This window comes from Narcine bancroftii, chromosome 14, assembly GCF_036971445.1.
Source record: "Narcine bancroftii isolate sNarBan1 chromosome 14, sNarBan1.hap1, whole genome shotgun sequence".
In the NCBI taxonomy this organism is placed as follows: Eukaryota; Metazoa; Chordata; class Chondrichthyes; order Torpediniformes; family Narcinidae; genus Narcine; species Narcine bancroftii.
The window spans coordinates 31,212,537-31,225,456 of NC_091482.1; the positions used below are offsets into that span (position 1 = coordinate 31,212,537).

General features: G+C 42.1%; 1 protein-coding gene across 3 annotated transcripts in view; it reads right to left on the reverse strand.

The window, feature by feature from the left end:
* Positions 1 to 12,920, reverse strand: part of rad51d (RAD51 paralog D) — a 38,271-nt gene that overhangs the window by 6,294 nt on the left and 19,057 nt on the right. For all 3 annotated transcript variants that reach the window (XR_011348937.1, XR_011348938.1, XM_069911946.1), the window contains exons 4-9: positions 9,409 to 9,490; positions 7,510 to 7,644; positions 5,320 to 5,415; positions 4,489 to 4,579; positions 2,053 to 2,123; positions 169 to 327 (exon numbers count right to left, since the gene is read on the reverse strand). Coding sequence is in view for 1 of the 3 variants with exons in the window: in XM_069911946.1 (XP_069768047.1) it covers positions 169 to 327; positions 2,053 to 2,123; positions 4,489 to 4,579; positions 5,320 to 5,415; positions 7,510 to 7,644; positions 9,409 to 9,490 (634 nt within the window). In the remaining 2 variants the exon portion in view is untranslated. The remainder of the gene's footprint in view (positions 1 to 168; positions 328 to 2,052; positions 2,124 to 4,488; positions 4,580 to 5,319; positions 5,416 to 7,509; positions 7,645 to 9,408; positions 9,491 to 12,920) is intronic.

Below are 12,920 nucleotides of genomic sequence, written 5' to 3' on the forward strand. Positions count from 1 at the left end.
CATGAAGATTCTTAAAACGACATTATATATTGGTGACATGCCCAATTTTAAAGCGAGAGAGTGGGAGGGAAGGGAGAATTTGGGCTGCTGGCACAGAGACAGCAGGGGACGTTGGGTGGTCCAATAGGCATGAAGTGTGATCTGGAGACATGAAGCACTGTCACCCACCTGCCTGGATGATTTCAGTATTGTTGCCTGGCGTCTGGCAGGGCCAGCTGGATCAGGTCTGCGTTGGAGGAAGACACGGATGTTGGGGACATGACTCCATGAGCGACCCAGAGCCGGCTTCACACCTCTGCCATCATCGCTGACTACACTGTTGGTCACCTAATCAATGAGAATGGTCACTGGAATCAGCTAGTTTTTAACTCTGTCTTCACTCTGCAGTTTGTAAATGGGCACAACCAAAGATCAGATGACCAACTCTTTCAAAATGGAGGGCACACGATCTGTGCTGGTTTATACTGAATTATGTCTGACATGCCAGTCCCATCTAATCCCTGACCAACTCCTGTGAGGAAGCAGTGGGGTCAGAGGGCAGCATTAAACAATTAGCTGGAATTTCATCACTTGCTATTTTCTGGCAACTACTAGCAGACAGCTGATGCTTGCTCAATACAAAGTACATCAGAAAATTCAGACATTTTACAACCTGTGGGCATGTACAGCATTTTACAGTCAATATAGATTGTTTTGTGGTAGGAGAACAGAAGGCTGGTCAATTTCAGGTGGCATTTCAAATGTATTTCATTGATGTACTTTAAAATAGTGATTCCCAAAATGGGCATTTCCTCCCTCTGGGGGCGGTGGATAGATCCGGCGGGGAAGGGGGGGGGGTGCAGTGAGGAGAAAGGGGGCGGTGAATGTTTGCTTGCTTGTTTCTTAATTATGTGCTCTGGACAGGACACGTGCCACATTCACGTCGGCAAGGACCAAAGCTCCAGGTTTGTAAGAATTTCAAATTATCTTCAGGTTGCAATTTACAATTAAGTTATATATAAATGCACTGACCCCCCCCACCCCATTTTCGGCCCCGAATGCCCGCCCATAGAGCTCCCGATAGCTGATCCTCAACCCAGCCACCCAGCCACCCGCCCGTCGAGCTCCTGATGGCCCAAAGACAAAAGATACAGTTGAGATATAAATTTTCCCTTTCATATTGTTAAATAAATCAGTTTACAAAAAAATTTATTTGTGAAATACATAGATTGGTTGTTGTTTGAAATTTGTGGTAGACCTAATACCAAGAAGGAGGTGTGTGATCGCTGTATGTGTGCAGGGTTGGGGGGGCACGCCACTGCCAATGTGGCCTGGGAGTTGCACCTGGCAAAACAGAACAAAGTTGAACAACAAATAGAAAAGGGCAGGAACAATAGGGTGTGATAATCACTGAATGTCCACGGGACACTTGGCCCATCATGTCTAATCATAAAGCTTCCCAATTAGTCCCAGCTACTAGTTTGACATTTACTTCCCTTTTACAAGTGGGAATCCTATTTTCTCTTTTGAAGCTGCTTTGAAATTCTTTCAGGGAGTACATCTGGGCTATAATAACTGATGATATTAAAAAATACTTGCTAGTACCCATTTTGCCTTTTAAAAATCAATTCAAAACTATTTCCTTTATTTTCAATTCACCCACAATTGGAAAAATAATTCTCTGTTAAACGTCATTGTAAATTTTCTCTAAACCTTCACCTGCCCATTTAAATTTTTAAAAAAGTTTTAAGAGATGGTGCCTGCACTACCCAATTACACCTGTGTGAATATTCAACCTTCTAACCCCATATGCCATTGGAACAGCAGGAGGAAACCACAGCACCCAGAGGAAATCCATGCAAACATGGTGAGAACTTACAAACTCCTTACAGACACAACTGGTTTGGAACAAGGTGTCTGTAAGAGTATTATGCTAAATACTATGCTAACTTCTACAATCATTCTGTAAAATATCCACTGTGCCATTAACAGTAATAATCAAAGATTTAGTCAATCAATATTTGGAAGAGAACACATCACTGTAGCCCTGTGTGGGACTGTCCCTATACTCACAATCACTGCCACGCCCAGCTCTCGGGCTAATGTCTTTAGTTCTCTTGCGAGCTGCATCATGAGGGACATACCTATAAAATAAAATCCAAAGGGGTAGAACTCACAAATTTCTGAATTCAGGAGACTGTTTCAGTGCTGGCAGCTAGAAAAAAAGGGAAAGGTCAGTGCCGTGTGATTAGGTTCAAATATTCCTGCTCTATTAGTACAACCAGACATGCAGGGCAGGCCCCACAGCCCTGGTGTTGGCAACACAATTAAAGGTTCCATTATTGTCACATGTTGGACCTTATGCTACATGTAGCATCCATGAAATTCTTTAACTTTTCTCTTTGTCCAGCGCCCCTCACAGAAACCTACTAATTATCGCCACATTCAGCTGTTGAACCTTTTCTCCATGCCAATCCCTCCCCTACTTTCTCTGCTATTAATTTGCTCTTTTTTCCACTTCTGATAAAGGGTCTTTGATCCCAATGTTACCTTGGTTTTGCTCTCCGCGTATGGTGCCTGACCTGCTGGGGGGTCTCCAGCATATTCTGTTGGCATCAATCATTTTCCCGTGGCTGCCATGAATTGTCAGACCTCTGAACCCTGCCACAGAGTGTGAACAGTAGCTGAGCTACTAATCCAATAATGTAAATCATTAGATTGGATCATCCCAAGTTATTGCCAATTCAGGACCATCCGTCTCATCTGATGGACGGTTAGCTCAGCACCTTTGCTCGCTTCCCTAACTACTTCATACAGTAGGCGGTGGGAAAAAGCTGCTGGGCAGCACCTCCCCCCACCCCTCCACTCCACTCTCAGAGTTTCCAAGCTGGGCTGGCAGTCCTTGGTCCTCAGGAGCCCACAAGCTAAAGCGGAAGATCGCCTTTCATGATCAACCACTGCAAGTTTCTAGCTCCTGCCCTCGTGCAGCTCCTTACTGCACCACCTCCCTTCATGCTGCACCTTGGTGGGAACTTGTCTGTGCAGAAACCTTTGGTCTAAACCTTAACCGGCTTCTCACAGCTCGACACGCCGTGGCAGTTTATGTACTTTTTTCGATCTGTGCATAGGAACAGGAATAGATAGGGACCAGAGGACTCAGGAAAGGAAACAGTGCTTGTACATATGTAAACTAGTTGTCAGAAGAGGCGGAATAGTCAACTACAGGAACTCTGTATGGGCAAATAAAACAGGGATGTCTACTGTTGGATTGGCAGCTCAGCTGAGTGGATCTGCAGCCCGTTCTATTGGTCAGTGGTCCTAACTCCACTTGGCATTGTGCTTAATAATAAACTTAATTGCCTCAACTAATACAAATTAGTATATCACTGATTTGTAGGTTCAACAGACTTAGTGCAAACAGTTTTTAAGTGGAGGGGAAGAAGTCTTCCTATTTTCTACATTTCCTTATGACATGGAAGATTGCTCAGCCTGGTGGCAGCTCATAGACAACCTCTAATGTCCCCCTTCCTGTGCGGGAAGGGGTTTGCTTTGATGTGGTTCTCGATACACTCAGCTTTATTGCAAAACTTGTGCTGCCTTATTCTGGACTCTCCAGTCTTGATCCTCTCTATCCATAAAAATAGAGCAATTTACAGAGAAACATAGAGAATAGAAGAAATTCTCAAAGGTCAGGCAACAGAGAGAATCAGAGATGCTGGAGAACTGGAGCAAGCCACAATCTGTTGGAGGAACTTTTAATGGATCAGGCAGCATCCACGGAAGGCAATAGACAAAGCTTCAGCCGTAATCTTTCATGATGAATGGGGTGGGGTTATGGCCCGAGACATTGACTATCTACTGCCTTCCTTGGATGCAGCTGCATCAGCTGAGTTCCCCAACATTTGGTGAGAATCAGAGGGAGCCTTTTAAGTCAGTGACCCAACCCCCACAATTATTTGAGCACCGGCACACTATTCTGTTTTTAACTTCACTTTTTCTTTACATCCACATCACTTTCACTTCATTTTGTAGACTCAGTTGAGTAAAAACCGAGTCTATGAATCTGATCCTCCCCATTTCACCCTTTTTGGGCCTTATAAACAAGGAGCAGGTAGAGGTTGGCCTCGCCCTCCACTCTGCCCCAGTGGTAGTTGTGAGTAGGTGTAGGGACAAACCTGAGCCCAGTGCCCCAGACACACAGGTTGGATTCACTCTATTACTTACCCGAAGCTGCAGAGAGCCACAGCGCTTAATTATTTGAAACATTTCTTTAATTCTAGAGATACAGCACAGTAACAGACCATTTCAGCTCACAAGCTGGCGCTGCCCAAAGGTGTCTACATGACCAATTAACCGATGAATCTCGAACGACTTTGTAACATGGCAGAAACAGGGAGATTGCACATGCTCTTACAGACACTGGAGAATTCAAACCCAGGTTGCTGGGGCGGGAACAACCTTGTCACTAACCATGACACCCCAAATGGAAGATCTCACACAATATCTCACCTTCCACCTGATTGCTGCCCAAAATGGGAGAAAGCACAGCCGTAATGGAGTCGACCACGACAGCCGTCACTACTCTGTGAGTGCTGGAGGCCTGCAGGGACAAGAGTGACCCCATTACTGATCTAGGAGTGCCCACACCTGCAGAGCAACCCTGTCACTGGTCTGGGAGTGCCCATATCTGCAGAGTGTCCCTATTACTGATCTGGGAGTGCCCAGACCTGCAGAGTGTCCCTGTCACTGATCTAGGAGTGCTCACACCTGCAGGGACAACAGCGACCCTTTCACTGATCTGGTAGTGCCCACACCTGCAGAGTGTCCCTGTTACTGATCTGGGAGAGCCAGACCTGCAGAACGATCCTGTCATTGATCTGGGAGTGCCCAGACCTGCAGAGCGGGCCTATCACTGATCTGGGAGTGCTCACACCAGCAGAGCAATCCTATCACTGATCTGGGAGTGCCCAAACCTGCAGAGCAACACCATCACTGATCTGAGAGTGCCCACATCTGCAGAGCGACACCATCATTGATCTGGGAGTGCCCACACCTGCAGAACATCCCTGTCACTGATCTGGGAGTGCCTACACCTGCAGAGCAACCCTATCACTGATCTGGGAGTGCCCTCACCTGCAGAGCGTCCCTGTCACTGATCCGGGAGTGCCCACACCTGCAGGGACAAGTGTGAAACTGTCACTGTCTTTGTAGAAATCCAGGACATAACCCTCCCATCTCTTCCTAGCAAAAGAATGGGGTAGGAATGGGGGAAGGAGCAGGGATGTGGACAATGTGGTTGGTGGCCAACCCTTCCCCATCTCGCCCATTCCCAGTTCTTACCTGGCTCGTGCAGCTTGCCTGGAGGTCCTGCAGCACATTAAGCAAGCAGTAGGCTTCAAATGCACGTGCCACCTCAATCCTCTGGAGTGCCTCACTCTGCAAAATGAAGCAATGGCAAAAGTGAAAGTAGGATGAAGCCACAGAAATGGAATCCAGGTGCAAGTCAAAGGGATGAGGTAGAATAATTGTTTGGCACAGACTTGATGGCCAAAGGGCCTATTTCTATTCTGCAACCTGGATCCTAGAGAATCGTATAACTGGGACTATGGACAGAGTTTTAAACTAAATTGTTGTTGGGGGGGGTGTTGGGCTCAACAGATTGGAGAGGGATGAAAAAGTAAAAGCAAAAGTTAAAAAAGAGAAAAGTAAGAGTAGAGGCGATAAAAGTCAAGTGTAAAAGAAGCAAAGAGCACAATGGGTATAAGGGCATTTTATTTGAATGCCCATAGTATTTGAAATAAGGTCAGTGAACTTGTGGCACAAATCTGTGCAAAGGGGTATAATTTAGTGGCCATTGCAGGAACATGGTTGGAGGGTGGAAAGGATTGGGAATTAAATATCCTAGGACATCAGGTAATAAGGAAGGACAGACAGGAAGGCAACCAAGAAATATTGGAGGAGTAGTGGCCCAAGAACCAAGTCGCGATCTAGCTCACAAAATAGCTGGGATCGCAAGGGCCCTACATGGACCAACGGCCGTCGTCCCATATGACCTCCCGCATGGCGGGAAACAGCAAGCTACGGCGGTAATGCCGGCCAGTTGAAAGATGCCACTGCGATTAACATCAGTCCTGTCTACAGAAGCAGGGAGAGAATATAAGCAGAGCAATAAATCGGTCTTTGACATCAACTCGAATGTGTGCATCGTTCTTACTCCACACTACAGAAGTACGTAAGAATGGAACAGCAGTCATCGTGGGGAGACTTTAACCTGCACATAGATTGGGTGAATCAGGTTGGTCGAGGCAACCTTTTGAGAACTTCAAAGAATGCATACACGATGGCTTTCTTGAACAGAATGTTCCTACAAGGGAACATACTATATTGGATCTGGCCCTTTGCAATGAGTCAAGTAAGATTAATAATCTTCTCGTTAAGGATCCTCTTGGAAAGAGTGATCATAAGTATGATTGAGTTATCATACAAATGGAGGGTATAATAGTTGGGTCTAAAACAATTTTGGAAGGACTAACCAAGGACATATGTAGTAAATGGTAGGGGACTGAGGAGTGTGGAAGAACAAAGGAATCTGGGAATACAGATAAATAATTCCTTGAAAGTGGTGTCACATGCAGACAGGATTGTAAACAAAGCTTTTGGAGTATTGCGTGCAGTTCTGGTCACCAATCAGTAAGATTGAAATAGTGCAGAGAAGATTTACTAGGATGTTGCTGGGTCTTCCACTCACATACTACTTTAAGTAATCCCTATGTCATCGGTTCTCTGATTAGTAAGGGATTGTTTAAGGTGGTATGTGAGTGAGAAGGGAAGGTTGAGAATCACTGCTCTAGACCCAATTGATACTGAAATATTTTACTTGATAAAAATTACCATTGGCCCATTTCCTTTGGAGTTATGAAACCATGCACATAACGAGTCCATTAGGTATGATTAAAACAGTGGTTTTCAAACTTTTGCTTTCTACCCACAGACCACCTTAAGCAAAGTGGTATGTGAGTAGAAAGAAAAAAGTTGAGAATCACTGCCTGATCTAGAGGAATGATGTTTCGGCACAGACTAAAAGGGCCAAATGGCCCATTTTCTGTGCTGTAGTTTTCTGAGGTTCTATGAGGAGGAAGTGCTTTTCCTAGAGGGTGGTGGATCTGTGGAATTTGCTGCCCATAAAGCAGTAGAGGTGACCTCACTAAATGTTTTTAAGACAAGGTTAGATAGATTTCTACATAGTAAGGTAATTAAGGGACATGGGGAAAAGTGGAGATGAGCCTATCATCAGCCATTGAATAGTGGAGCAGGCTTGATGGGCTGGATTGCCTATTCCTGCTGCCATTTCTTGTAATAAAGTTCAAAGGTTCTAAAAGGCAGCAAAAATAGTGTTCACAAAGTGCCTGGATATCCCAAAATTCTTAAGATGCAATCAGATGCTTCTTAGTCATAATTATTGTTTTTAAAGATGAAAAAGTGTCGAGAAGCAAAAGGCTATTTCAGATTTGGAGCTGTTCTGGTCCCTACCTGCTCCGCCACGTTCTCAACCTGGCTCTGGATTAGTTGCAGGAGGCGGGAGCTGCACAGTCCCCCCATCGAATCAATGTACAGGACCTTCTTCTTCAGCTCACATGCAATGTTCACTGCCAAGCTGAGGCACACCTTTAAACACAAGGTACAGGAGAGTTGAAACCACACTGAGACACACCAGAATCATAGTTACCGAGGAGAGGTGGCAGAATCATTGTCACAGAATGGAGGAATGGCAGACAGCCAATACAAATCATCCCAACGCTGTTAGTTTCACACATCCATCTGGTGATTATCTCATCAACCTGTATGTCCTTGTGACAAAGGACAAAACCAGAGCACCCGGAGGAAATCCACACTATCAAAGGTGCAAACTCCACACAGACTGCACCCAAGATTGGGATTGAACTTGGATTTCTGGTGCTGTGAGGCACTATTTCTCAGCTCCACTTCTTGATACCCAATCCGCCAGAGTTTGGGATCATCAATCTATTTTAGTACCAAACAAAGACCCAAAGGTCTGAAGATTGGAAGCTCTAATAATCCAAACATTCTGAAGGAAAAGTAGTTCATGTTTTATCTACCCCTCTTGTGTGAAGAACTCCTTGAACACCAATCGCATGTCATTGAGTAAAATTGAAGAACTCAGTTCCCTCAAATTCACCCTATTTTATGCTTCTTGACCAAATAATTCTTCATCATCTTCACTGAAAGACACTGAGCCCAATTCTTCACAATTTAACTCCTGGTCTTAGCACTTTCCTGGTGCAATACCCATACCAAGGATATTGCATCATCCTCACTGAGGTTTAAGGAGAACCTTAGAAGACTCCAATAAAGTCACTGAAAATCAGGATTTGCATGATGACAATAATTACATTAATAAATGTACTGCGAAGGCCTTAGAGAGGATACAGACAAGATTTATTGGAATGATACCAGGTGTTCGTGTGGATGAACTCATGAAGCTAGGATTATTTTAAGGGAGAAAGTGTTCACGAAGGTGGAAGGGTCAAGAATCGTAAAACATGAAATAATTTTGATTGGCCAAAACAAAAAGCATTAAGAAAACTTTCTTTTATGTTATGAGCTTTTGGGATTAAGGATGGAGCAGGTGGAAAAATCAACTTGAGCATTCGACGGGGAGCTTGAAGCTGGATCGGCAGGCTATGGGGAAAGAAGGTGGGAAAGTGAGACTAGCTGGTCTGTTCTTATACAATACAATGAGGAGAAAATAGCTTCCATTTCCACACAAACGTTCTGTGATTGCATTAAACAAGTACTGCAGTATAATCTCCACATATTTTGTCCTTGTCAATAATATTTTTCATTTATAATCATTAAAATAGTCTATAGGCATTTCTTCTTCCAACAAATACTCCATACGTCCATGATAATATCATGGAGAAGAAGCAGTTTGGAGTTTGTTCTTCAAAAATGTATTTATTCTTTATTTCCTCATGCAGGCCACAGTTTATTATTACATATTTCCAAAAAAAAAATAATTTCTTCACTACTGGAGTTGCCTAACTTAATCATTCCTTTTAAAGGTGAACTCAGAGGTTTCGATTATGATGAAAATTTAATGTATGACACCATTTCTCTCTTGTATATCCCACAGGTGTTTTGCATTTGCCCAGACATGTGCGCACCATAATGTGGTCCATCCCTTGGTTTAATGGTCCCAAGTTTGTGTGTAAAAATCCTCAACATTTAGGAAGAAGGGACAGATGGGGAAAAAAGACCCGTTTATTGTGTAACGATTTCCAAAAGTGCCAAAGCCAATAATCCTCAGTTGAATGTAAATCTCTTGGGTTTAGCGAGGAAGCAGTTGGAGATCCAGAGAAAGTGAGGAGTAACAAACTGGTAGTTGGCAAAAGGCTAGAGCATTCTCACCTGTGTCTTTCCGCTGCCTGGCGCTCCGACAAACTCTGTGAGCTCTCCTGTGTACAGGCCTGAATCCAGCAACTTGTCTAGGCTACAAGGAGACAGAAACTGCATGTAATCAGTGGGTAACTAGTGAGGGCATGACCCAAATCCCCAGTGCAGCCGCAGCATCTTATTCAGTTCAGACCTGAATAACCTTCTCCTTTGTTACTAACTTTGCTGTTGTGTCTTGATATTGACATAAGTTTAGTCAAATATTAGGCAGTCTGCCAGTAAACTGGAGAACCAAAGTGACCTTTCCCTGAGTAGGAATAGATTCAAGGTATAAAACAAAAAAATTGCAGTCGGTGCAATTTTAGTAAAAACAAAAATACTGGAGAAACTCCTCAGGTCATACAAGATATATGATTAACCAATGTTTCGGGACTGAGACCTTGAAGAAGTTCCAGCATTTTTGTGATTTTAAATAGATTTAAGATGAGAGATAGATCTGAAGATTTTTTTTAATACTGTGGTTGATATCTGGAGTGTGTTGTCAGGGGAAGTAGTGGAATCAGATACAACATTTAAGAGACATTTAGATTTTGAAATCTGAACAAATGTCAAGAAGAATAAAGGCAGTGAGGAAGAATTCAGGGGTATCTCATAGATTGCAAGATATTAATGACAGTTCAAGGAATTTTATAGGAAATTGTATACCTCTGATATAACAGGACGAGAGTAAAATAGAGGAGTTTTTAGGTGGATTGCAGCTGCCAAAATTGAATGACTGGACTAGGGACTAGTTGGAAAAACCAAATGGTTTGAGTGAAATTAGATTAGCTTTGAATTCAATGCCGAATGGTAAATCTCAAGGGGAGGATGGATTTACAGTAGAATTTTATAAAAAATTTCAAAGTTTAGTTTTTACGGTATTTGGGGTAGTTCTTCAACAGATATCAGATACACAATCGGTTCCAGTATCATTTTCGCAAGCAATTATTACAGTGATTCTTAAAAAAGACAAAGATCCGTTAAACCTGGGATCTTATAGGCCAATTTCATTATTGAATGTTGATTATAAGATTCTGACTAAGGTTTTGGCAAATAGATTAGCGCAGTATTTACCGAATTTGATTCATGTTGATCAAACTAGTTTTATTAAAGGGAAATATTCAGCGGATAATGTGGTTAAATGTTTCTAAGGAAGACTCCCTTTACCTTTGGTCTTAACGTTGGATGCAGAAAAAGCTTTTGATAGGGTAGAATGGGGTTTTATATTTAAGATGTTGGAAAAATTTTGGTTTAGAACAGTCTATTAATTGGATTAAGGCAATATATAAACAGCCTAAGGCAAGAGTAATGACAAATGGAGTTTTATCAGATTCTTTTGATTTAGAATGATCTACTAGACAAGGGTGTCCTTTGTTCCCAGCTTTGCTTGCATTAGTGATTGCATTAACGCAAGTAATAAGGCAAGAAAATAAAATAAAGGGAATTATGTCAGATTTAAAGGAGTACAAGATTAGTTTATTTGCAGATGATGTATTAGTATATTTGACTGATCCAAAAGAGTCTTCCAGGAGCGACTTACAGAATAGGGAGGTATCTGGTTATAAAGTGAATTGGAATAAGAGTGAACTTATGCAGTTGTTGGAAGCAGATTTTTCTGAACGTAAATGCGTAGCAGAATTTAAATGGTCAAATTGTATTAAGTATATAGGTAGACGGAAGGATTTTCCATTAATGTTGGTAGGAAGAGTGAATTGAATAAAAATGAAGATATTTCCCAGATTACAATATTTCTTTCAGAATATACCTTGTAATATACCGAATAATTTTTTTTAAGGATTTAAATGTTTTGGTGAGGAAAGTTTTATGGAAGGGGAAGTTGATGTGGGTTTCTATGCATAAATTAACTTGGAAATATGAGTTAGGTGGCATACAGTTACCAAATTTTGTGAATTACTATAAGGCAGCTCAATTGAAAATTATTAATAGAATGTTTGATTTAGATAGTTCTGTTACTTGGTTAGATATTGAATTGAAGAGAATTGGAGAGGTTAGAAGGGTTCATTTCATTTATAAGTGGACGAGTAAAACTATTAATAGTTATAAATCGCTAGTTTTGTTTCATTTGATAAGTATGTGGGAGGAAGTTAGTAAAACAATAGGAATGTCAGGTGCATTATCTAGACGTACTCCCTTGCTTCAGAATAAGAGTTTACCTTTTATGATGGATAATAACCCCCTTAAAATTTGGAACCAGAAAGGAATTTGAACAATAAATGACTGTTTTGAGGTGAGTCGTTTTTTTAAACATTTGATAGGTTGAAGGAAAAATATCAAATCCCTAATAATACTCTTTTTTGTTACACCAATGGAGAAGCTAACATAATTTATGGGATACATATCTATTTAAAAAGATTTGGAGTCCACATTTGGATTATTCAAATTTGAAAATCTGAGACTGGTCGTGGATGCAGCTTAATCTCCACATCTTTTCTTTTTCTTATAGGAGTGGGGGGGAGGGGGTAAGGATTTGGTTTAGGGGAGGTGTAGATGGGTGGGGGTGATGAGATTAGGTTTTTTTTAAGGATTCTTTATAGTTCTTGTTAGATATTTTTTCTATGTAATCATGAAATCTTTGATAATTTGTTAATATTTAAATTTTGTAATTGTGGTTATTACTTTGCTTTCTAATAAATTTAAAAAAAGATGCATTCAGACTGGCATTTGAATAGGCAATGCATGAAAAGATACAGTCTAAATGTGGGCAAATGGGATAACGTAGAAGGGGAAAAGGGGTAGCATGAGCACGCTGAGCTGAAGGAACGAGGTCTGTGCTGTACAACTCTTTGACTGTATGGATCTACAGAAATCATCAACAACCCATTTGCATTCATCTACACTAATTCCATTCTTTTAATTCTCTCCATATTCTTAACAATTACCCCCAGACTCAACCACTCATCCACACACCGAGGGCAGTCATGTGGATAATGAGCCTCATACGCTCCATGCCTTGGATATAGAAAGGAACCAGAGCACCCAGAGAAAATGCACAGTCACAGGGAAAACTACACACATACAGCAGCTGATTCTAAAATGGGCAGTAAATACAGGGCACATGTGGAAGTAAATATATAACAGAAGTGTGTTCTGTTAATGGCAAGACTTGTAGTGTGCTGGACGCGAGTGAGTGAACAGACTGGAGAGACAGAATGTGGGCTCTGAGATCGCAGCAGGATTTTTTTTAAAACTTTGCACGTTTGCTTTTCGGCAGTGCAGTCAGACCATGCGTACGCCTTGCCGCTTGCGTCACGCTGACACAAGCTCGCAGGCCAACTTCCGTCGTAGAGCAGAAGAGATGGGAACACATCGCCATCCCTACCGCATCTGCCCCGCCGACCGCACATAACAAGCGGGGCCAGTTCGTCACGGCAGATTTGTGCGTCGTCACAAGACACTTTATAATGGACTGAAAATTGATGTAACGCCCAGCAAATAACATTTATGACCATTTTAATTTTTTTAAAATT